The sequence below is a fragment of the Indicator indicator genome, chromosome 35 (genome assembly GCF_027791375.1).
Source record: "Indicator indicator isolate 239-I01 chromosome 35, UM_Iind_1.1, whole genome shotgun sequence".
Classification (NCBI taxonomy): Eukaryota; Metazoa; Chordata; class Aves; order Piciformes; family Indicatoridae; genus Indicator; species Indicator indicator.
In genome coordinates, this window is record NC_072044.1 from 6,191,626 (window position 1) to 6,216,637 (window position 25,012).

The following is a 25,012-nucleotide window of genomic DNA, read 5'->3' on the forward strand; positions in this document are numbered from 1 at the left end:
GCTTCCCAAGCTGTTAATGGCAGCACAACACAGCAGGTGTTTGGTAATTAACTGTGGCCAGATAGCTCTGCAGGAGCAGTCCAAGCACATTTCCCTCCCTTGTGTTTATCATCAGGAACAATTTCTGCTGCCCGTTTGTGCCCTGCCCTGCTACCCAGCTCTCCACTGCCCAGAGCTGGCCATGGGACTGCTTCTCAGACTCTGCCAAACTTGTGGGGTTTGAGAGCAGTGGGGACATCAGGTCACAATGTCCCAGCTCAGCTTTACTGTTCCTGTACTGTCTGGAGCTTTACTCATAGCAACACAGAATCCTTTTGGCTGGAAGAGACCTCTAAGATCCTGGAGTCCTGACTGCCAGGTCACCACCAAACCCTGTCCCTCTGTACCACATCTTCACATCTATTCAACCTCTCCAGGGCTGGGGACGCTGTAAAAAGCCATTTTGCTCGTGTCTCATGTAGATGTGAACCAAATCACAGAACACAACTCAAGTCTGTGCCCTGCAGGAGTTTCAGCAGATGAAGCTGCTCAGAGCAAAGCACCTGGTGAGCTGGAGGCTGCTGCAGCAGCCAGAGGCAGGACATGGCTCCTGCATCTGGGAAAGCCACATGGGCTAAGGATGCTGTAAAGGTTTGCCTGGGTGTCAGCAGAAGCTGCCAAGACAGATTTGTGGCTTCCCAGCCCCTCACAGCTGGGTCTCCTCCAGAGCCCTCAGCTCTGAGTGAGGCAGGTGAATAAAAATGAGGAACAAGAAGCCCAGGAGCAACAATGCAGAACAGGGAAGCTTTGGTGTCCTCAGAAAGCAGCTCACACACATGGACCTCTGCAGAAGACAGCTTCCACATGTGCTGGGCCAGGCTGCTGGCTGAATCCAAGACCCTGCTCCCTGTTCACATCCGTGGGACACACAAGCCCACGCATCCCTTCCACAGCTGGGAGCTCAGAGCAAGCAGGAACTAAAGGGTCCTCTGGGTCTCAGTCTCAAGCAAAGATACATTTGGTGGGATCATAATGAGTGGGCAACAATGATTCAGGAAAGTCTCTTCCTGAGGGAATTCTCAGCCAAGAATAGGAGAGCATGGCTGGAGGTCACCGCAGAGGTGCCCTGGAAGAACAGCACAGAGGAAGTTCCCATGGCAAGTGACAGCAGCAACGCCTCAGAGCCACAGCCCAGCCTGCGAGAAGCTGTCAGCACAGTGGCTCCTCCCCGATGGAGACTCTGCTCCAAGCCACAGTCCTGCAGAAGCCCCGGCACGACCCCGCATACCTCACAGGTGGCACCGTGGCTCATCTTCTCCACCTGCAGCTCCTCCTCCTCGTCGGGCGGCGGCTTGGCGGGCGGGGGTGGCCGCTCCCTCTGTGGGAAGAGGATCCCCATCAGCTGCGGGCAGATCACGGCCATCTGCGGGCCATCAGCCCTGCAACAGCTCCATCTGACGGCAACAGGAACCGGAGCACGGAGCACTCCCAGCTCCAGCCCGGGGAGATCCTGCAGCCAGCTCCTGCAGCTCATCCCTCCTCCTCCTCCTCCCTCTGCACTGCAGCTCAGTCTTCTCTTTTTGGATCTGTGACAGAGCTGAGCTCCTTTCACACCAGACACCACCACCGGGGGACAGTTCAGGGATGGATCTAAGCCGCCAAGCACTGGACAGTGCCTCTCCTGCTGTGCACCCCAAGGGCAGAGCTGCTTGGAGGGTCAACCTCCAAGGCTTTGGTCTCATTGCTGCTCTATTTGTAGAGGGGAATGGATGCACCAGAGAGAGAGGAGCAAGGGTTCCACTCCCAGCAGCAGTTCCATTGCTCTCTGCTGCATTGTGCCCAGAAATACTTCAATGGAGCAGGCATTGAAAACCAACCAGGAACCAAGCCCTGAAGCTGCCCCAGCAAGCTGCAAGACCAGCGTCCCACCTGACCTACAGCAGCTAAGAGGGCAAAAGATGCAACTAACAGAAGGTGGAGAAGACTCCCCTGGTGACAGTTCCAGGGGCTTTGCATGGCCTTTCAAAGCTTTGAGTACCCTCTACAGATTCCTGCAAGTAATGCACAAAAACTCTTTCAGCAGCCAACCAGTTTCCAACAGGATGTTCTTAAAGGCAATTTGAGAACCTTCTCTAGGGCAGAGAGCAAGAGAGATGAGAAAAATGCTCCAGGCAAGTTTCCAAAGCTTTTTTCTAGACAAAAGTCAGCCCCTAGCTTAGGACAAGGTCCTGAGGAGCCAGGACTTAGAGAGAGCAGTGCTGACCTGTCAGAAACAGGAGCTGCAGCACTAGGTGAGCAGCAGACCTGCATAACTGGCTGCTCCTGGGCAGTGATCAGGTGGAGCAGGACAGTGCAAAAGGAGAGGACCCTGTGTGCTCCAACCCATGTCAGGGGTGGGCTTAAAGCTCTCCTCAGATAGGGGCACTTGCAGCCCGCTGCAGCACCATGAGGATGGAGCTGAGTTCTGTATGGCAGAGACAAGCACAGATGGAACAGAACCACAGAATGGTTTGGCTTGGAAAAGTCCTTTAAGATCCTCCAGTCCAAACATTCTCTAACTCTGCCAAGTCTTATACTAAACCATGGCCCTCAGCACCACATCTCTGCCTTTTTGCACCCCTTCCAGGGATGGGGATTCAGCCACCTCCCTGGGCAGCCTGTGCCAGGTTTTGAGAACCCTTTTAGTGGGGAAGTTGCTTCTAATGTTCAACCTAAACCTGCCCTGGGGCAACTGGAGGCCATCTCTTCTTGTCCTGTCACCTGTTCCTGGGAAGAAGAGAGCTACATACAGGCCTGACTGCTGCTGCCTTCAGCCCAGCTGATTCTGCTTCCTTAGTGCAGGACTCCCTGTCTGAGGACCTGCCGCTGGCCAGGCTGTCCAGGGAGTGGCAGGAGGTGGCATTGTACAAGGCCTCGTAGGGGCTCTCCTCTTCTGGGGGCACATCAAAGTCTATGATCAGCTCTGTCACTGCTTTCTCCACGTCACCTGTGAGGGGAAGAGAGAGACAAGGACATCACTGGGGGCACCTGCAATGGGAAGCCAGAGTGCTGTGGCTGCTGGACTATGTGGAAGCCTACCGTGGGCTATGTGGCACAGGGAGTCAGAAGCCGGAGCCAGAGGTGCTTGAGGAGTCTTCTCTGCAGCTTTGACACTCTTCTTCCCCACAGTGTAATCTGCAATGAGAAGGGTGACAGGGTCAGGCCATGGCAGTCTGGTGTCCTGTCCCAGGTGGCATCTGGCACTTCCTCCCTTGTGGACAGAAAGCCAACTGCCAGCTTGTTAAGTCTCCAACACAGTAACCCAAGAACGTCATCAACACTGCAGCTCAGACCCCAGACCAGAAGCAGGCAGCCTAAGTAAGCACAGCACAAGGTTCAGGAGGGCTCCTTCAGCTCCTACAGAGGCTTTGACCAGAAGGCTGCACAGTTCCTGCAGGGGCATAAGGCCATGGAGCAGGTGACATCATGGTGTAGGCACACACTGAGCAGAGATGTAGCCTTGTCCTCTGCAGGCACAGGACAGAGACCCAGTGGTAGCCGTCATCCCCTAACCACAGCCAGGAACAGGAAGCTTGCAGGAATGGAGTCAGCCAGCAGCACCTCGAGCAGGCAGCTTGCTCACAGGAGCAAACCAATAGCAAACCAACCTGCAAGAACTTCAAATCTGAAGCCCATCCTTGGCTTCAGTTTCAGAGATAACCCAGCAGCCTCCCAGGCAAAGTTTAATTAAAGTCTGCAAAGTGCTTTTAACCTGCAAAGCTCTCAAAGGCTGCAGATGAATAATGCACAGCAGTTGCACAGCCTTCTGATCTCCCCACAGCTGAGAGGAAATGGAGACAGCGTAATTACAGGGGCTGGCTGGAGCTGATGCCACATTTCACTCCCTGACTTGGACAGGCACAATGGGCCAAGCTCCTTCATAAACCACAAGCAATCAAGGCCTTTTCTGTAAATCTCAGCTGCAAAATCCATGCCCAAGCTCTCCAGTGAAGTGAGGAGCAGGACGTAAGCTCCATGGATGACTGCCTGCCTGCACAGACACATGAAGGAGTTCATCCACACCCACTGCTAGAGCTATCACTTTGCATTCTGCAGGCAGATTCAGGCCATCCTTCATTTTAATTCACTTCTGGGGCTAAACAAAGCCCCAGCCTGGGCCCTTTTAAACTGCAAAGGCTGTGCCCCACTCCTTCAGCAAAGGAGGCAATTCCCGTAAGTGTCCCCCCTCCAAGCCCCCTCCAGGCACTGGGTCTGGAGACACTTCAGCACCATGCAGAACTGGGGAGCAATATCCTGTCTGATCAGCACCCCAGACACTTCCCTCCTGCCCACACCTCACTGACCTTCTATGAGAGCTGCTATGTGCTGGCTCTTCTGAGAGGGGAGCTCCCTCACGATCTCCAGGGCTGTCAGGCCTCGGTTGTCCTTGATGTTCACATCAATACCTGTGGCAGCAGTGGCAGAGAAGGCAAAACCAAGGACATTTTCCATGTGTAAATTCATCTCTTCGCTTGCATTTGAGATCCTCACTGAAGAGAGCTAAGAAAATGCTCTGGAGAGGCAGAGCTAAAGCCAAACACCAAGAGACAGTCTCTCCTATAACCCTCTCTGAGGAGCTTTGAGAGCTGCTTGGAGGAACATGGAACATGCTGCCACCATAAAGGAGTCTCCCTGAGCTCTGGGTGAGGGGGGCACAGGTCATTGCTTCCAAGGGGATCATTCTCTCACCTGCTGCCAGCAATATTTGTACCACATCTGTCTTGCCAAACAAAGCAGCTTCGTGCAAAGCGCTGCCCTTCTCAGTCTGCAAATCAAATGGAGAGACAGCATGAAGCCAGGGGTGGGATGGGATGGAGGCAGGTGGGAGAGGGTTACAGAAGCAGGACAGCATCATACACAGTGTGTGGGCACCAAGGTCTGCAGCTGAGAACAGGCCCTCAGCCTTCCTATAACTGGAATGGAACATGGAGATGGTCTCCTCAGAGACATGCAGGACCAGGATAGAGACCCAAGGAAGGACTGGCTGCAGTTTAGCCAGAGCTCATGTCCTGAGCAGGCAAGACAAGGCTTCACAGCCAAGCTGCTGCTGTGGAGACTGCAGATTCCCAAGGGCTTGATAGAAGGAGGCTCTGTCTGCCTCCCTCTCTCTCAAGGACTCACAGTACTGGGGGCAGAGAAGCTCAGGCAAAAGGGCTTCTCCCCCTCCCTCTCTACATGTCTGGGGCTCTGTGCCCAGCCAACAAGCAGGTATGAAACATGCACAGCACCAGAATCCCTTTGAGCAGTCTCTCAGAGCAACCAAGAGCTGAACAAACAGCCCAGAGGAACCTGAAGCTGCTGCTGATCTCTCACCAGGGACTCCTCTGGGGCAGGGGCAGGCAGAGCACTGCAGGCCAGGACTGCACAGGTACGCAGCACGCAGAACAGCCCTCCCCAGACACAGCAGGTACCTGGTAGTTGCTGTCCATGCCAGCATCCAGGAGCACATGGACCACAGCCTTGTGGCCGTTCCTGGCTGCCAGGTGCAGGGGGGTGTGCTTCTTGGTGTTGCAGCTCAGCAGGTTGGGATGGGCGTTCAGCAGCATCTTCACCACCTCCAGCCTCCCATAGAGCGCCGCCAGGTCCAGGGGAGTCTCAAACTTGTTGTTGCGCATGGTGGGGTCTGTCAGCTCCTCCAGCAGCACCTTCACCACCTCGGTGTGGCCATACTGGGCTGCACAGTGCAGGGCTGTCTCGTTGTCATTGTTCTGTGGGGGGCACAAGAAGCAGAGTGTCAGAACGGGGAGCACGGAGCTGCTCCAGGCCAAGCTCCAACCATTGAAGTTTAAATGCAAAAACAAGACCAAAAAAACCCAGAACAAAGCAGTTGGGAAGCAGAAAGCCCAGTGTGAAACACAGCCTGGAGGGTTGGCACCATCGCACTGGCCAGTTACCAGGCACAGACATCCCCTCATGGCCCCCACCCCCAAGAGCTCCAAACCCACTCAGAATCAGCTGTACCCAGGTATGGGAAATCTGCTCCATGGGCCACAGCTGCCACGTAGGGAGAGCCTGCCTTGAGCGCACTGAGGTCACAATCAAGGGACCATGCTAATGGGTAAGGGACTTTTGAGGTGTATCTGGATCCCCACAAACTCTGCTAGCACTTGGCCAAGGCACTCTGATACCTGCTGGCAGCATCCCCTGCTTCAGGGATGCCTCAAAAAGAAAAGGCTGCAATACATGGCAGGCAAACTGCAGCAGGAATTCCACCTGCTGGAGCTTCATCATCCTCATTTCAGATTTAAACTTCACTTGTTTCAAACCCTGCTGGTCCTGCCTACAGCAGCCATCCCACCTCTGTAGCCCCACAGCTTGTGAGCAGGCATGCAGGGCAAGGGTGAGCTCAGGTACATGCAGCCTGTGAATCAGAGAGCAGCATCATGCCAGGGTGTCAGCTGAGGGAAGAGAGGGCCAAGGAACAGAACAACTCCACAGTGAGAGCCAGATCCAGGTAATGCCTCTGCCAGCTTCACCATCAGCAATGCAGAGCACTGGAAGGCAAGCAGCCCAGCACGCTGCACTTGCAGGTGCAAAGCAGGATCATGGCCAGATGTGACAGAGCCTCTTCCCTAGCTAAATTCAGCTCCAGTTCCCAGGTTCACTGCTCTATGTTCTACAGAGAGAAGTTCTGGTTAAGGACTTCAGAAACAAACACTGATCTGACCCCAAAATCTTCAGTGCAAACAGTCACAGACCTGACCCTTGCTGGAAGGGTCACTCTGGAATGTGGTGTTTTAACAATAGCTCCCATTACAAAAACCCCAAAGAGCACATTGCACAGAATCCCAGAGTCCCAGACTGGTGTCGCTGGGAAGGACCTCTGGACTGGCTCTGCTGTCCAGCAGTTCAATAGTTCAATGCTCCCCACGTGTTCAGCCCTTCTAAGGATTCCAGCAGCCCCAGATGCAGGTCCCAGCTGCTTTTGTCTGGTACTTGCAGCACTTTTCAGTGCAGGGAGAAGCAGGAGGGGGGTGAGAGGCTCTGGAGAGGCTCTCTGCAGCTGGTCTAAAAGCAGAGGCTAAGGAGGCAGGAGGCAGCAACAGGCACATGCAAAGGAGGTACTGAAGAAGGTGAGCAGGCATGGCATCACTCACAGCACACAAATGCAAAGTCACACAGGCTCTGTCTGAGGCAGGGTAGAGGCAGCCATGGTGAGGGAAGGGACAAACAAGGGGACAGAAGCTACTGGAGGACAGAGAAGTCTGCAGAGAGGAGTGAGAAGGGGAGAGAGAAGCACAGAGATCACACCCAGGCCACCAACTGAGGCTGCTGGTCCCAGGGCATTCAAGGGTCAATCACATCCTTAGCTGACACAAAGGGACCCCAGGCATGGGTGAGCCCATGGCATAGCCAGCCCCAGGCATCCAGTCTGCCTCCAGTCTGCCCAGTTTTGCCCTCTGGAGCAGCAGGTCTCTGCCCAAGGGGCCATGGGGGCCAGGCACTGCTCACACCAGTGACACTCCAGAGCTGTCCCTCTGTCAGGTTTCTGAGAAGCTGCTAGACGAAGACTGGTCAGGAATGGTTTAGGTAGACCTGATCCTGTCTTAGGACTGGGAAGAGGCTCCCTGACCCTTTGGTGCCATCCACGCCCTTCCCGAGGCTCCCCTGTAGGGCTCTGGGCAGTGAGCGCACATCTGGCCAAGGCCTGTCCTGCCCAACCCTGCTGCTTCCTGCTGCAGGTATATGGAACAGCCCTGCCCTGCTGCCAGGCTCTCCTGGCAGGCAGAAATGAGAAAGGGAAGCAAACCAGGAAGCAAAACCCAGGCTTCACCAGGAGGTGCCACCTGAGACCCATCGGAGCCTCAGACACCAAGGAGTGAGATAATGAAGTGTGGTGAAGCCTCACAGAAATGTTCCACATCATCTCTGGGCAGCCTGTTCCAGCCTCATCACCCTCCTGGGAAGAATTTCTTCCTCATGTCTCATCTAACTTTAATGCTGGAGTGTGAGAGACTTCACTCTGGTATTCACAAAGCTGCTCCCAAGCACCTGAACTGCTCCCCAAGGATGCTTCCACAGCAGACATTCAGCAATGCTGTAAAATTCCCACCCGGACTTTCGTTCAAATCACCAGCAGGGATGGGGTCCCTGTGAGCAGGTCCGTGCCTGCACTGGGGGCTGCAAACCAAACCTCATTCCCAACGAGCTCAGGGATGCTGGATTGGTGTTTCCAAGGCACTGCAGATCAGGCAGTGGAAGTTCCACCTGCACTCTGAGGGAGCAATCTGCCCTGCATGGCTGGGCCCAAACTGCAAGCAGCTGTGGCCTACTGGGTGATAGCTGCAGTGCCTCCTGACAAAGCAGCACTGGCCTGCAGCTCCACCACAAACAACAATGATAACCACCACCAGGAACCTTCTCAGGGCTTCCTCAGTGGCTCAGCCTCAGCACATCCTAGTGCTGAGGTCCTGACTTTTTGAAGCTTGAGAGCAACTTAGAGCAAGAGAGGAGCAAAAAAGCAGGAAAACAGGAAGAGAGTGAGGGCTGCAGGGTCAGATGACACAGAGTGGACATCAGGAAAGAGAGACTGATGCAACCAGCAGGACATGAGGGACTTGGGAAGGGAGGCAGGGATGTTCCTGCCTCCCCTCTCCCACCACCACCACCAGAGCCTCAAGTGTCCATTCACACAAACACATCTGGTAGGAGAGAAGGCATCCAAAGTCCCTGCAAACAGCCCCCAGGGAAGCTGCATCCATGTTTTAAGCACGAAAAACCCAAACTCCTCTCTGCATTTCTCAGCACCATGAACACAAGAACCAAACCTGCAGCACTTAAACTGCAGGAACATTACCTGTTGGGAGCCATCCAGCTAAGAGAGCCAACTGCCAGCACCACCAGCCCTACAAGGCTAAGCAATGGAGGAGCCCCAGGAGGGTAAGGAAAAGCATTCCTTAACTTGTGTGTCTAGAACTGCTTTGAAGAAAGAAACCCCCAGTAGGTAACTGGTTCTGTTTTACTCTTCCCCCAAGCAGCTGCAGAGTAACCTGGAACCATTGCAGCTGGCTGAGATTGCAGCTGGCAGCCGGCGAGTGCAGCTGGCAGTGAGGATGCAGCGAGAGGCTGAGGGCACAGTACACACCTTGGCATTGATATATGGGTCAAAGGGGCCGTGCTTTTTGAGTTCTTTGATCTCAAGAGCATTCTACAAAAAGGAAGAGGAAACAAGAAAAAAAACGTGGTCATGAGATGGGTGAGAAATGGCAACAAAGCAATGGGTGACCCCCGAGGGGTGTAGAGGACACAGCACCTTGGGCCAGTCCAAGCCATCAACAGCAGAAGCCACTCCAGCTGCTGAGTCCTGCAGCCTGAGCTGCTCTGCACTGCATGCACAGGACTGCAGACAGCAGCAGCACAGCCTGCTGGCCTGACTCTTTTCATTTGAAAAGCTCCCCAGCACACAGCCATTAATGAATCATCACCTGGAGGTGATGCTCAGATTTTAACCTGCTCTTGAGGTCTCCCCTGGCCCTGTCCTGCTGGGAGCAGGGTGCTCAGTCAGCTCTTATCAGGTAGCTGTTTACAACCTAACTGAGCTGCTCAGCTGCAGCTCAACAGCTTGCATGCCTGCAGCAGTGCCTGACCACAGCCCTGAAGTGGTGAACTGTCAGAGACACTGAGACAACTTGAGCTGTTCTTGCAGGATGCAGGAGCTGTAGGAGCAGCGCTTGCACCAGGAGTGCTTTAGCAGCCTGGAGAATCCTGATGCAGCATCAGCTGAGTGGTACTGAGGAGCAGAAAACATAGGCAGGGCACTTTGGTACCCATGAAGTATGGCTGGAAGAGACTCTTAAACCCAACTTCAAAGGGAGTTTGCTCCTCAGCTTCTGAAAAGTTCCCAGAGCAGATCAAAATGAAAGAGCAGGAAGTGCCAGTTCCCAGCTGCTCCTCCTGACTGCAATGGCTTTGGCTAAACCAGAGCCGAAGTACCTTGGGAATTCACTTCTGAAGGAATGGACACTTCCAGCCTGGTGGGAGTAAGGCAGGGAAACTTATTTTGGTTTACTCCTGTGCTCCTGAATGTAAACCTGAGTGTTTAGGAGCTGATTCCCATGGACATTGGATGTTCCGGCCCCAGGGACAGGACCACCAATGGCCACTGTAGCTCTAACCATCTGTCACTCAGTGGCTCACTCAGCCATTCAGTGGCACTGCTCAGCTGGCCTCATCCAGTGAGCCCTCACCCAAAACTTTTTAACAAAAGAAATGTTTGGGTCTGCCAGCAGCAGCATTTCAGAAGTGCCATGGAACTAGAGCTGACTTCCATGGGCAAGTTCCACAGAAGGCAGCTGCTCCAAAGAGCACAGTACAGAGAGCTCTCAGTCCCTCTGCATCCAGCTCCAAGCCATCAGCTTGGCCAGGGCAAGGAGCCCACCAGATGACTTCTGTCTTGCATGGTTGAGAAAATGATTCCTTCAGGTTAAGCCGGGGATTAATCTGAAGACAAGGAGGGTTAAAATGATCTTCCAGCTTACAAATGAGTTACTGGAGCAAGTGCTAGAGACAAGCCAGGAGAGGAGCCAGGAGAGCATGGCCAAACAAAGCTGCTTTGAGTGGTTCCCAGCAGAGGGAACCAACAGGACTAGAGCCCCTCTCAGCTGTCCAGGAACTGAAAGGAAAAGCTGTGGGTTAGTCTCAGAAGCTCAGTTTGAAAGCAGGAGACCAGTTCCTAGTTGTGGGCTGGTTTTGTATCTCTATCTCTGTGTAAACATCTCCACCTTACTCATTGCACCCCCAGCTCTGCACTGGGTGTTTGCTTTAGGCAGTGACCCTCTTGTCCCCTCAAGCAAGGACTTCATAGCGCTGCTCCTAGCTTGGGAAGGGTCAGGAGCCAGCTGAAGGAGCCTCTCTCCATCAAGGGAAGCAATTCAACAGGATACTGGAGAAAAAGGCACAGACCTGCTCGTTCACTTTAGTGTGTGAAGGTCCTTGGTGGATGAGGAGCTTTACTATGTCTGCATCTCCTTTCCAAGCTGCCAGGTGAAGGGGGTAGCAGCCCTTGCAGTCTGCTACATTGGTCAGGGCATCATTCCGCAGCAGAACTTCCACCACATCCCTGCAGGAGAGGAAATGTGAGGCCATCAAACACCCAGGCCTGCATCACAGCCCAGGCTCTGCAGCAGCTATGTCACAAGAAGTTAATCTGAACAGGAGCAGAGATCCTTTTGACATGTGATTTTAAAGTGTTTCTCTGACATGCTGCCCAGGCTAGGGGAAATAAAGACAGGAGCTGCTGCAGTGAGCTCAGGATGGCTCTGTGCTACCTTCACTTTGAGGGCTGAACAGGGACTGAAGTGATCCACAAGCTGTTCTGGGGAAAAGTGAATTGCAGCAGGATATTGATCACAGAACCATGGAATGGGTAGGGGTGGAGGGGACCTTAAAGATCATCCATTTCCAAACCCCTGCCATGGGCAGGGACACCTCCCACTAGTCCAGCCTGGCCCTGAACACCTCCGGGCTTGGAGCTTTCACAATTTCTCTGGGCAGCCTGTCCCAGTGCCTCATCACCCTCATGGGCAAGAGTTATTTCCTATAGTCTGATCTCAGTATAGCTTCTTCCCACCTGAAGCTGTCACCTCTCAACCTGTCCCTCCATGCCTCTGTAAAAAGTCCCTCCCCAGCTCTCCTGCAGCCCCTTTCAAACCCTGGAATGAGTGAAGATTTTCACTCTGTTCAGTTTGTCAGCATCTCAGGTAGCAATGAGCAGTCCAAGGTTTTCCACGCTGCAGACTGGAGTCACTTCAAAACTGGACAGCACAAAAGCAGATTGCAGTGGTGCAGGCACAGAACACACTGGACAGCAGACAGACTGCAGAGGACTGTTACTGGAGAAGCAACTTTGAGATGATTTGTGTCTCACCCAAATTGCTCCTGCACAAAAGGGTCGTTGAAAGCCTCTGTTTTGGGAATTTTCTAGGGGCTGTCTGAGGACACTGTGCAGCAGCCACAGCCTCACCGCACTGCTGCTCTCCAGCCTGGAGGTGCAGTGCAGGCAGCACAGCACTGGTGACAATGACACAGAAGTTGTGGCTTGTACAGCACAAAGCACCATTCCCTGGGAACAAAGGCATTAGAAGTGACTCACTTATGACCATTCAAAGCAGCATGGTGCAGTGGAGTGTATCCAGTACTGTCCACGCAGTTCACATTTGGCCCTCTCCAGATGCTGCAAGACAGAAACGGACAGGGAACACTTAGGCACAGAGCAAACAGACACAGCTGGCAGGGCCCAGGCTCAACAGAGCTCACACCAAGCTGCTCAGCTGGAGGCAGAACAGTGGCTGGGAGCTGGGGTTAGGAGCAGTGACACAGAGCAGGTGGCACAGTGCCCGACACAGGGATTAGGGGCACCCAGCACACAACTGCTGCAGGGGGCACCACCATGCCAGGCTCCCTCACACCACCCCACTTCCAAAGTACAGCTCCCATGGCCATAGGTGTGCTTGCCAGAAAGCACCTTCAGAGACACACATCTGCTGGGGTGAGCCAGGAGGCAGCAAACCATCAACCTGCTGCCAATTCCCACCCCTCTGGGGGCTCTGGGAAAGCCTCTGCCCTCTATGGCAAGGGTCACTTCAGATTGAAGTCAGAGATTGTGGCACACAGCTCCTGCTCTTGGCCACCAGGGTGATTCCAGGCTGACTTCTCACTGCCCAACATCATTCCCACCTGGCATCTGCTGGCATCTCTCTGAAAGGGCAGGTGGTCCCCAAGCCCTTGAGAACATTTCTCACTCCCCTCCCATGTTCAAAATTCAAGCACCAAGGCTTTAGGGATTAACCCTGCGGAGGATTAATCTTCCCTCTACCCCCTGCAAGGTGTCCTATTTAAAACCCTGGAGAAAGGCCTGCGGAAGAAGCTGACACTGCTCCAGAGCTTGCTGGTAGAGGGGTCTGGTTTCTGCTGCCACCCCTTTCCAGTGCCACCAGCCTCTCCCAGCAAGGGCATGTGGCCCCCCCAAGTTAAGCAAACTGAAACCCTTCCCCTGTCCTGAAGGCAGCCAGCAGCCATCCTTCTCTGCTGGCCTGTGTTAAACTTAATACCGTGGGGAATTAGCCAGGATTTATGCTAAGCCTGGCCAACCAGGCTTGGCTGATACACTGCATCCTGCTGCATTGTTTTCTCTAACTAGGGGTAGAACTTCACAGCGCCCCTGAGCCCCAGCTTAAGTGGTTTAGACTCCACTCAGCTGCTGTTCTTTCTGCAGGGGACCTCTCCTGATCGTTTCACTCCCTCCCCAGTGTGGAATTGCTACGACTCACTGTGTGAGACAGAGGTAGCCTGAGCAGCACCAGGGATGAGCAGAGGGCTCCCAGCCAGAGACCCTGCAGCACAGTATGTGACAGCTGCAGGGAAGGCATCAAACCCACAGGAGCCCTGCACAGAGCAAGTGTGACCCAAGCAGCAGGCTCAGTGCCCAAGCAGCAGGCAGTGCCCAGCACATTGCACACCCTCCAAGGGCATCTTGTCCAAGCCCTTGCACTCAGCAGGGACACCTCCAGCTACAGCAGGTTGCTCAGGGCCACATCAAGTTTAACCTTTAATGTCTCCAGGAAGGGGGCCTCAACCACATCCCTGTTCCAGTCTCTCCCCACCCTCACTGTGCAGAACTTCCTCCTGATGTCCAGCCTAACTCTGCCCTGCTCCAGTTTCAAACCATTGCTGCTGGTCCTATCCCCACAGGCCCTTCTGAACAGTCCCTCCCCAGCCTGCCTGCAGGTCCCCTTCAGGTACTGAAATGCAGCTCTAAGATCTCCCCAGAGCCTTCTCCAGGCTGGGCAGCCCCAACTCTCCCAGCCTGTCCTTATGGGAGAGCTGCTCCAGCCCTCCAGTTCCTCGTGGGATCTAGAAGCAAGCTCTGAAATGGAAAGTCTCTGCTCTCCAGGCCACTGCTGATCCAGGAGGGCATTATAAAAGGCTTTGCAGTGCCCAGACAGACACAAGATCCACAGAGGACAGGCAGCTGAGGGGAAACTTTATCCAAGAGGGCAGGGAAGTCAGCCACAAAATCCAATTTGCAAAGGATCAGAGGCTTATCCAAACGCATTCCCCACACCACAGCATTCCACACTGCAGAAGCAAGCAGCAAATCCACACAGGCATGCAAAGCTCCTAACCACCCCCAGTGCTCCTAACAGCATTGGCAGGATGCTGGCTTGAATTACACCCAGAGATGGGAGAGACCAACACCCAACCAAACTGAGCCCAGGAGGGGCCCTGCTCCATCCAGCTGCAACAGCTCTGAAGTGTGGAGGGCTCCTACATAATTCTCAAGCTCTAGTTTATTTCTGACAGTGAGCTCATGTGGTGTGGTTGCCCAAATAATTTATAGCTGGATTTAAATCACCAATTAATGGTTAAAAGTAGGCCAGAAAGGCTGCTGTGCAGTCTGCAGCAGCTTGAAGCACTGCACCAATGCATCACCAATGCTTCAACCTGGCCTGAGCCAGAGTTTGGTAACACAGCAGAGAGCACTGGGGCCTAACACTGAGCTCAGGAAGCTTCGGGGTGCACAGGTGAAAAAGCAGCAGCACCTCAGACACAGCTCCCAGCTGCTGACCCTCTAAGCAGGGGGCTTGCACAGATGACCCTCAGAGATGCCTTCCAGCCCCCCACCATGCTGGCACTCTGGGTGACTCTCTGAAGTTAGGAAGCAGGGAACACCAAGGGAGGGCTGTGATGGGCAGCCCCATTAGAGCACCCCAGCTCCACACACCTCCTGAGGCACCAGCCAGGACAGAGCTCACTGCAGAGGAGAGCTGGGGCCCAGGAGGGAGCAAGTTCAGCAGTGAGTGCTGGGTGCTATGGAAAGCAGCTGCTGGGGTCTCAGATACGACATAAAAGGAAGAACAAAATCTGCTGTGTCCTTGCTTCCCCCTTGCCCTTTTACTCCTGAAAATAAAGGAAGCTTTTAGCAAAGAAAGGTCAAACCCCCCAGCAGTTCAGAGTGACACAAGCCAAGAAGAGAAGTGTTTATATTTAGATGTGAGGGCTGCACTGAAGGGCATCCATGTCTTCCCTCCTCTTCCTTCCCAGCTCTGCTCCAGATGCTCTGCAGTTCTGCTAAGCTGGCAAACCAAAGCCTTCATCCCACTGCTATTGAAGCAATGCAAGGCACTGAAGGGACAGACCAAGATGTGACCCTGAGTTTCTCATGGGAAAACCACAGCCTGGGGAAGCCAGGAGGTGGGAGGTCACTGGCATGGGAATGTCACTGCTGAGAGACACTGCAGGTCCCTCAGAGCACCTGAGCCGGATGGCATCTCAGAGTCCTCTGGAGAAGCTGTGCAGAACTACTGTGCTACAGGTGAGGACTCTGGAAGCCACCATGGTTTTATTCCCACGGTGCTACGCAGCCCTGGGAGCAGCTCTGCTTCCAGGCCTCAACTTTCCCAGCGGTGAAATGGAAACCAGCACCCAGAAAAGCAGAGCAGAGCCAGGAGCTGCCTCCACACAGTGGATCTGGAGCTGTTCCTGATTACCCACAGCAGCAGAGCCTGGGCAGGAAGGAGAATGCTGTAAAAACATCTCCAGCAAAGCTCAGAGCAGGGCTACAGCCACAGCCACTGCTCTTGGCTTTCTCTTCCCCCCCAGTCACCCAGCCCCCTCCCATCACAGCAGGGGGCTTGCTTTGGGCTCCCCCTCTGCTATGCAAAGCTCTCCAATGGTCACCTGGAGCTCACCTCCCTGTCACAGTCACTGCACTGTCTCCAGCCAGTGCCAGTGTCTGGCCCAGTCTCCTGGGCACACTCCCCAGGGCAGTCACTGCACCAGGCAATGCCCTAACAACATCTCACTGATCATCCAGGAGCTAAGCAAAGCTCTGATGGTGACATCTGCTCTGCCTGAGCTCACTCTGGTGCTCAGTTCTCTCTGCTCCATGACTCAGCAATTGCTGAAGCTCCTGAAATAAAGTTTCCTGTTTAGGAAAGCTGCTGCAGAGAGCACTGCTGGAGGTCACCACCAGCCCCACAGCTCCTTTAAACACAAGCAGATTTGTCTTCTTGCCTCTCCATTGATTTCTGCCTGACCCTTGGAACGTGACTCATGTGGTGACCTGAGCCAGAGGGCTGGAGCCAAGGCCAAGCCACCCAGGAGCAACTCCATGTTCCCAAGTCACAGATTCACAGGGTTGGGAAGGGAACCCTGAAGACCACCCCATTGAACCCCCTGCCAGAGCAGGGTCACCTAGAGCACAGGATGGTGCCCAGGGAGGTGGTAGAGTCCCTATCCCTGGAGGTGTTAAGAAACTGTGGCCATGTCACTTGGGGACATGAAACCATGAAGAGCTTCCCCAACCACAACCATTCCATGGCTCCATCCTTCCAACAGCTGCACCAAGCACAGCGATGGCCTGGGATCACAGGTGCCACCATGAGGGACGACAGGCAGGGCTCAGCACCCCCAGCAGGGCTGGCATCACTAATGGAGAAGCTGCCACCCAAGAGAAAATTGCCCACTAGGAAGAGGGCAGCCCTGCACTTACAGGTGTCCCCTGGCAGTGCCTTTCTCTCCACTGGGTGTGTGGCAGGGGGTGGCAGGGAGCTGTCACGTGCATTATGCAAGGGAGGGGTCACACCAGCACCTTGTGCTACATCCAGGAGCCCCTCAAGCAGTAGCAAAATAGCTGCAGGAGAGGGGAAAAAGCAGGTCGGGGCTGAGTGCATCTGCTGCCCTTTCTTCTTAAAAGCACTGCAAACACTGCCCTGCAGCCTGCTCTCATCAGGAGCACTTCCAGCTGACCGCATGCAGCAGAGCAGAGCTTACATCAGACAGGATCTGACACCAGGGGCCAGCCCTACACAAAGCTGCTGAGAGAAGTGCAGAAAACATCAGCCATTGTGACAGGGAGAGCCAGGTGAGGTCTGTCAGGGGAAGAGAGTTCAGGGGCTTTAGTTTCTGATGTGTGTGGTGTCAGGAGCCACACAGCTCCCAGAGCACTGGAGAAGGTGCAGCCAAGTGGGAGAGAACGGAGAATCTGAAAAGCAAATGAGGATCAGATGCAGAGAGCATCAGCAGGACACGTCTAGTGGTGCAGGCTCCCGGGTCTGCGGAACCACAATTCCTTAGGACCTTCCCTTTGCCTTCCCTCCATCCAGCACCTCCAGAGAAATGGAAGCAGCTGCCTGGGCAACCACAAACTCCTCATCAGGCAGCACCAGGCAGCTCCTCGGGCAGCTCCCCAAGGCCATGTTCTGCTTCAGGAGCATCTGTAAAATCTGGCCCCTGAAAGAGCAGGCACAAGAGGGATTAGCTGAGGCAGTAAATTGTCTCAAAACTTGAGATAGCTCCTCCAAAGCTGTCATCAGCTCCCTGGGCTATCTGCAGAGCAGAGATAAGTTAGAGCTGAAAAATGTCAGTAAGTCACCAGGCAAAGGGGACGGAGGAGATGCGAAGGGCCCTGCCCTGCTAACTGCTCCTGAAGAGCTGTGCCATGGCATAAGGGGCAGGTACCAGCCCTTGGGGAGTTGGCACAGACATCTGCAGCACCCCTGGCACTGATGAACCAAAGAAAGAGCAGAGCAGGCAGCAGAGAGCCCTTCCTCACACATTTCACTCTGCACCTTGGGCTTCCAGCTCTGTTTTTATCCACCTGCCAGATCTGATTTTGCCCAGGGTGGCCTCACACAGCTCTGCTGCTCCCCAGCAAGGAACACTTCCTGTGGGAACAAACTCCACCAGATGATACATCCCCAAACCTTCACCTATTCAGCCCACACATTTGAAAGCACAGAACCCCAGCCAGGAGCTGCTTTTGGTGGCAGAGCCCTTCCCAGCCCAGCACTGAGAGTGTCCAGGAGGGCTGGATGGGTGCAGGTCAGGCTGCTCAGCTACAAACTTCTGCAGGGATAAGCCTCTCCATTTCTTCAAACAATGTCAAGGTCACTGCAGGTCTGTCCCAGCAAATAATTCCACCTCAGCTGTACCAAGGATCACAATATGGGGGAGAGGGGAGGTTGGAAGCTCTCCAGAGAAGGAGACTCCCCAGCCTCTCTGGGCAGCCTGCTCCAGGCTTCCAGCACCCTCACAGGTGTTTAGGTGGAACCTTTCATTTCCCCACCCATCAGAGGGTGGCAGAGAAGCCCAGAAAGCAGTGCTTTGGGCAGTAGGATCTACCAGCTGAGGACACAGCCCAGGCCCTCCATGTTCTGCACTGAGGGCACCTTCACACTCCAGCACCAAGCATGGCACCCACCTCCCTGCACTCTGCTTTTAATGAAGACTTTACCCCTTCATCAGTCTCCCCAAGATCCTTCTCTTGCTGACAGCTGCTCCCATGTGGACTCACATGTCAATTGCTGATTTTCTCCCTTCTGCAGGGAGCAGCTGTAGGAGAGCTTCTCCAGTCTGTTGCTATAGAAACAAATCAATCCTCAACAGTTTTATTTTTACCACTTTCTGTGAAATAGGATTTCTCTCATCTCCATGACTAAGCTGTTGTCCAGAGCCAGCTCCCCAGGACAGGGACGGTGCCATCTTGGCACAGCTCTTCATACCTTATGCTAGGGGCAAGAGGCAATGCCCTCAGGCACCTCCTTCATCTCCAGAGGACTTTACCTTGAAAGGGTTCCTGGAGCCGGAGCCCTGCCCAGCTGCAGCTGCTCCCATGGAGCAGAGGAGGGCACAGCCTGGGAAACAGCCAACATCAGCTGGAGCAGCACAGGACCCAACTCACCCAGCCCTGCAGCTCCCCTTCCACACACCCCTGCTATGTGGGCAGGGACAGAGCTGCAGCAGGAGCACTGCTCTCCAAGGCAAAGGGGAGATCCTGCTCCTCTGTGCTGTTACCTGCAGGTTCCTGCCATCTCCCTCTCATTGGATTTCAGAGCTGTGCAGCCCCAGGAACAAAAGTTTTCTGTTAGATCAGCCAGCTGGAGAGATTCAGCCTGGCAGCTGTGGGAGAAGAGACAGCTCTGAGGTGCAGAGTGTGGGCAGTGACAGCACCAAGGAGAGAGACAGATCCAGACACGGTCTGCACCCTACGGCACCAGCAGCAGCTTCCTCTTACAGGGTTAGGGGAAGAGAGGGAAATGTTTTGTTTGCACCTTGACACACTCCTGGAAGCTTGGACCTTGGAACCAAGCTGCTGCTCACTGCCAGAGCTGCAGGACCTGAGGCTCAACCACAAGACGTGGCCACAACAGGAGGTGGCAGGGACAGCATACTGTGAGCCTGGTACCCACCATGCATGGGGCAAGCCCAGCCAGGGCAGGATCACCTTTCCCACAGGAAATCCCAGAATATAGCCATGGAATTGTCTGGCTGGGAAAGAGCTTAAGATCATACAACAGCAGGGGCTGGAAGGGACCTCTGGAGAGCATCCAATCCGACCCCCTGTCAGAGCAGGGCACCCAGGCCAGGGCACACAGGAACACATCCAGGTGGGGCTTGAAGTCTGCAGAGAAGGAGACTCCACAGCCTCTCTGTGCAGCTGGCTCCAGGCCTCCAGCTCCCCCACAGCAGAGAAGTGTCCCCTCACAATCATACCCTGACACCTCCTATACACAGCTTAGGCCATGCCTTAGCTCCTCATCCAAACACCTTTTAAACTGCTCCAGGGTTCCGGTGCCCCACGACCCCTGCAGTGAAGAAACTGTTCCTAATCCCCAACCTGAGCCTCCCCTAGTGCAACTTGAGGCCATTGGGCAGCAGAGAAGCTGCAGCTGGACTCAGCACCAAGAGGAGCAGCACTGACAAATCTTTAGATCACCCAGACAAGAGCAAATACCAAATCCCACTCTGTATTGAAATAGCCTCAGTTTCCCCTCTCCCCAACAAAGATGCAGCTTCTTCACATCAAGAGATGACAACAAAAAGCTTCTTCTGCAGATTTGCCTTTGACACAATTCAGCCTTTACTGCTGCTGGCAAAATGTACTGAATGCAGCTTGAGTTTTCAGGCCACAGATTGTTTTGTTCCTTCCTGCCCTTAACTTCCCAGGGAACCAATAAAAGAAAACACACACAAAAAAAACAACCAACCAAAAACCCAAACAAAAAACCAAACAACAAACCATACCATCAACATAAGAAAACAAACAAACAAACTCCCCCCAAAAACCCAACTCATTTTTTGCAGCCTCTCTGCAGCAGTGCCCTCTCATGGATTCAACAACGTTTGGGATTTCTGGACCTGCTTTTGCCCCTCAGCACTAAGCTGTGCCTACATTGAGTTGCTGTTGTCTTTAGCTGCCACTGCCCTACCAGCAATGCTTCTGTTGGTACCACAGGAGCAGTGTCCTGCAAATGCAGCAAGGGGCAGAGACCTGCACCAACCCTTCCTTGGGGCTGGCATTCAGCAGGTCTCCAGGTCCTGAAGGGATCCCAATGGTCACATTCAGCGAGCAGATCCCAGAGGCTGTGTGGATGGCAGCACAATGCCAAAGCCTTCCCCCAAACCCTGGCAGCCACCACCCCTTTGTAAGCCACCATCTGCCTTGGCAAAGCTAGACACCCACCTCCCTCTCCCCTCCTTCACTGCTCCTCATCCTCCCCACAACCTCCCCCTGCCCTCTGCCTTCTCTCCTTCACTTCAGCCTCCTGCTGGGGTTCATTTCCTGCCCAGCACTGTCAGTGTTCCAGCGGCACAGCCAGGCCCTGGGGGGAGGCTTTCATTTACCTCTGTTTCTGCCTTTCCTTCTCCCTTGGCTCATCAGGGTCCCTCACATCTCACTGCCTGCTGGCCTGCAGCAGTGGCTGACTCCATCTGGAGCTGGGGCAGCTGCTCACACCCAGAGCTCAGCTCCATGGTCACAGCAAGAAGCAGAAGAGCCTCAGCCCCTGACAAAGTTCACATGGCAATAGTAACAAGCAGCAGGCACTGACGTCTGTGTGATGAAACCACAGGATCCACAGCATGCCCAGCCCTTGCCAAAAGTCCCTCCTCAGATCTCCTGCAGCCCCTTCAGGTATGGCAAGGCTGCTCTGAGGTCTCCCTGGAGCCTTCTCCTCTCCAGGCTGAACAGCCCCAACTCTCCCAGCCTGTCCCCAGAGGGAGGTGCTCCAAGCGAGACTCAGCTTTAAAACACCAAACAAACAGAGGAGCTGAAGATGGGGCTGACAGCAGAGAGCCCTGAGAGGGAGGAAGGAGGGAGTGCTGCTGGTCCTGCTGAATGATTGTGACCCTGTTCCTGGGACGAGCTCCAGGAGGTGGAGGATTGCCCAGCAGCTCCCTTATCAGCAGACAGCTTCAGATAGGTGAGCAGCTTCAGCAGGATGGGGAAACAAAAGGAACTCACAGGAAGAAGCTGCTGCCCAAAGGTGTCTGGGGAAGACAGAACACCAAACATAGAGTAGTGGCCATGGACAGGCTCCTCCACCACAGCTGAGGGGTAAGGAACTCTTCATGAGGGCAGCTCCCATGTCCTGCCCCAGGGCAGTATTCTCATCCCCAGAGCTCATGTAGCCTGGCTTGCCCTTGCAGTCAGTGCAGCCCCCACCAGCCCATGCCACCCTCTCACCCCACAGCCTTGACAAGCAGACACCAAGCAGAGCACCACTGTGGCCCTCTCCACCAGCTCCCTGCTGCCATCACTGCTGACACGTCACTGGCACTGTGACCTGCTCTGGGCACCTGTCCAGCTGTACTTACTGGGCTTGGTTTAGAAAAGGAATCTAGTCACCACCAGGAAGATAAATCAAGATCTGAGTGAACACCCTCCAGACTGAGAGCTGCTCCCAAGGGGCTGCTGACCTGCTGCACACCTTGGGACACTGGACTCAGACGGGAGGGGCTGGAGGGGTGGACACCACTCAGCGTCTTCTCCATCCCTCCACAGCACCAGGGCCCTTTAATTTGCCAATCCCCAACTTTCCATGAAGTGTCAGGCAGACAAAATTTCACGCTCCCTGTTTCCAAACCCTTGAAGTTATTTTTACAAGGCTGCAGAAAGGCAAAGGGAGCTATAATTAAACACCATGCTGTGGAGAACACACTGCAACACTCTCCTTGCCCCTGGGAAGCAGGGAACCCACAGGGAAAGGTGCTGGGGAGGTCTCCTGCACCTCCAGAAGAGAGCAGAACACCCACAAAATGCCACAAATGGCACTGGGACAAGAGTCAACATCACACGCTGCAGGCTGAAAACAGATCACAACAGTCTGGCACATGGGCAGGACACAACCACCCCAATCCTTCCCTGGTGCACTTTCAAACTCAGCCTAGCAACTTTCTTTGGAAACTCGGTCCCAGAATCTCAGACTCCGTGGTTTTGGGTGAAGGGGACATGAAGGAGCATGTCTGCTGCTGCAAGAAACTCTCCAGCACAGCCTGCATGGCTCAGAGCCATCCCACAGCCACACCAGGACACTGAGCAGCCACCTGGATCCAGCCCAGGCTGCAGAAAAGCTTTGAACACTGCCCAGCTGCTCCCCACACCTCTGTGTCAGGTTCTTCTTGCAGGTGAACTCAGCAGCTGCTCCTCATAGACCCCTCCACTACAGCAGGAGCCAAAGTCTCCTCAGGTGGAGGCATTTAATCAAAGCTGAAGCTCCACAAGGTGAAAGAAGCCATCAGAAAGCCTCAGAATTATCCCAAGTCCATTCTCAGTATCTCACCTGTGCCACACCCTCAAACAGTCCCCAGCCACCTCTGGCACAGTGACCATGCTCACTGCAGCCCCTGAGCTACCACCCCAATGCCATATGCAGGAGGTAGCCACAGGTAAAAGCAGACTCTCCTCAGTCACTGCCTGGTATCTGCAACACTGAGCTGCAGGAGCTGCTCAGCAGAGATCACATCCACACTGCTTTACACAGGGAGGTGCTGGAGTCCCTGGAACATGTGGCCATGGCACCTGGGGACCTGCTTTTCCAACCCAAACAATTCTGTGACTCTGCTTGCTTTGGGATCAGCATCTCCGTGGGGTGGGCAAGGAAATTCCTGTAAGCCCAGAGGGCTGCAGATTTCACACATCAAGTCCAGGATGTGCTGACTTCCAACAAGCTGGGAACACCAAAATTCAGCCAGAAACATGCAAAGAGTCTGATAGGAGCTCAGTGGCCAGGAGCAAAAGGTTCAGGGGTTGGGAAGTTTGGTGGGAGGGAGGAAGGGATCCTTACAGGATCAGTTAAGGCAGTTAATGAACACAGCAGCTTCCAGTGAGAGCTGAGACATTCACCACCCCTCAGATGCACATCCACACATGAACCCATGCTCAGATGTGAAAGAGCAGACACCAAGCAGTCTGCCCTCTCTACAAAGCAGCTGGCACCATGAGCAGCTTCACCAGGGAAAAGGTCCTGTCAGCACCACTCTGCACTGGCACAAGGGCTGGCAGCACTCAGGGTGTGTGCTTAACTCCACTCAGCCTCTTCACCTTATCTGAACACCCTGCAGGTACATCCAGCTCCCCAGCCTCAAGTGGGCAGAGTGATTCCCACTCAAACAAGGGCCCAGAGTGGTTGATGTATTAAAAGAGAAGAATCCAGTTTGACCTGAGAGCAGATTTACAGCTCAGAGGAGCAAAAGCAGGGAGGCTCCAGGAGGTCTCTGCTGTTTGGCTCCATGAGCAGCAGCAGTTGTGGGAAGGGCAGGGGAAAGGAAAAATGGCTCAAATCTGGCCACGAATGGGCAGGTCGTAGCCTTGTGTACAGCCAGTCGTGCAGAGACTGTCACTAGACACGGGATGCAGACCTCTTCTCCCGCTGGTTCCACTGTGAACCAGTTCTCAGAGAGCAGAACAGCAGCACGGCCTGCAGTGACCCCGAGATGGCAAGAGAGCTACAGCCCCACAGACCTCCCCCTGGGCTTGACCTGCAGTCTCTGCACTTCTCCCACGCCATGGCCCTGCAGTTACTTTGTTCTTCTCCACTATATATGCCCCTCCTGCCCTACATATGCCTCCTTTACCCTATATGCCCCTCATGTCCTATGCTCGCCCCCTCCCACGTTGTACATGTCCCTCATACCCTGTAACTGCCCCTTTTGCCCAACGCATGCCTCCTCCTGCCCTATCCCGGCCCCTCCTACCTTACGTTTGCCCCTCCTGCCCCACAACCCCCCAGTCCCCCAAGCCTCCGCTTTGCCCTTAAGCTCACAGCCCCCTCCCCGTACCCTCCACCTCCTCCTCCCCCAAGCCCTTCCCCACTCCCCGCAGCCCCTCGCCCATATCCCGCCAAACCCTACTCACCTGAGGAGACTGGACAGGGGGTGTCCCACACCACCGCTCCCGCTGCCTCCGCCGCCGCCACCCCCACTGGAGCCGCCACTTCCTCCTCCTCTTTCTCCTCCAGAGCTACCGAAGCCAGAACTGAGGCGTTTCCCAGATAATAATTTCTCCACGGCGGGTAAGTTCCCGGTGCGGGCGGCCTCCAGCAACTCCTGTTCCTTCCCCATGGCCCGGCCCGGCCCGGCCGCCGCCGCCCGCCCGCCAGGCCACGCCCCCTTCCCGAGCGGGCTTCCGGGGCGGGGCCTAAGGGGAGGAGACAATGGGGGCGGATTCGGCGTGGGGGAGGAGCCTTCAAGAGACGTGGCCAATGAGAAGGCGGATTCCGCTTGAGGGCGGAGCCCGACGGTGGGAGGTGGGGTCTAAAAGCCCGTCCTCAGATCGTAGGCTCCGCCCCCTCGCGGGGACGTTCCCTTCCTGGGGTCTTGGCTCCAGCTCCATTTTGGGCGGGCTTTAGGTTATTTTATTTGTTGTACAAGCGGATAGTTAAAAGTGTGGGATTCTGGCACGTGTGGCGAGGAGAAACGGGCGACTTTGGGTCAAATCCTGACTTCCCCGGGTTTATAATAGGCTGGAGTAGCTGGGTGTAAAGCTTACAGGGGTGGGAGTGCAGGGGGAGCGTGTAAAGGATGTGTGGGAAAGAGGGATGGAGGTAAGGGAGGAATGTGGGGGAAGGAAGAGGGATGTAAGGGATGTGCATAGAGGAGGAATGTGTCTAAGGAGGAGTGTGTAAAGGAGGGCGTAGTTACAGGAGAAATGTGTATAACAGGTGGTGTGTAACAGGAATGCAGTTGAAGGGTGAAGACATGCAAATGACGGTGT

The 25,012-nt window shown here is 54.6% G+C and overlaps 1 protein-coding gene across 1 annotated transcript in view; it reads right to left on the reverse strand.

Annotated features, from left to right (window-relative positions):
- The window catches only part of ANKS1A (ankyrin repeat and sterile alpha motif domain containing 1A), a 64,297-nt gene extending 39,937 nt beyond the window's left edge, over positions 1-24,360 (reverse strand). Inside the window, exons 1-9 of the mRNA XM_054395803.1 lie at positions 24,155-24,360; positions 12,110-12,190; positions 10,921-11,077; positions 5,430-5,726; positions 4,708-4,783; positions 4,323-4,424; positions 3,058-3,153; positions 2,769-2,965; positions 1,273-1,357 (exon numbers count right to left, since the gene is read on the reverse strand). Of these exons, the coding sequence (XP_054251778.1) occupies positions 1,273-1,357; positions 2,769-2,965; positions 3,058-3,153; positions 4,323-4,424; positions 4,708-4,783; positions 5,430-5,726; positions 10,921-11,077; positions 12,110-12,190; positions 24,155-24,360 (1,297 nt within the window). The remainder of the gene's footprint in view (positions 1-1,272; positions 1,358-2,768; positions 2,966-3,057; positions 3,154-4,322; positions 4,425-4,707; positions 4,784-5,429; positions 5,727-10,920; positions 11,078-12,109; positions 12,191-24,154) is intronic.
- Positions 24,361-25,012: the final 652 nt, after the last annotated feature.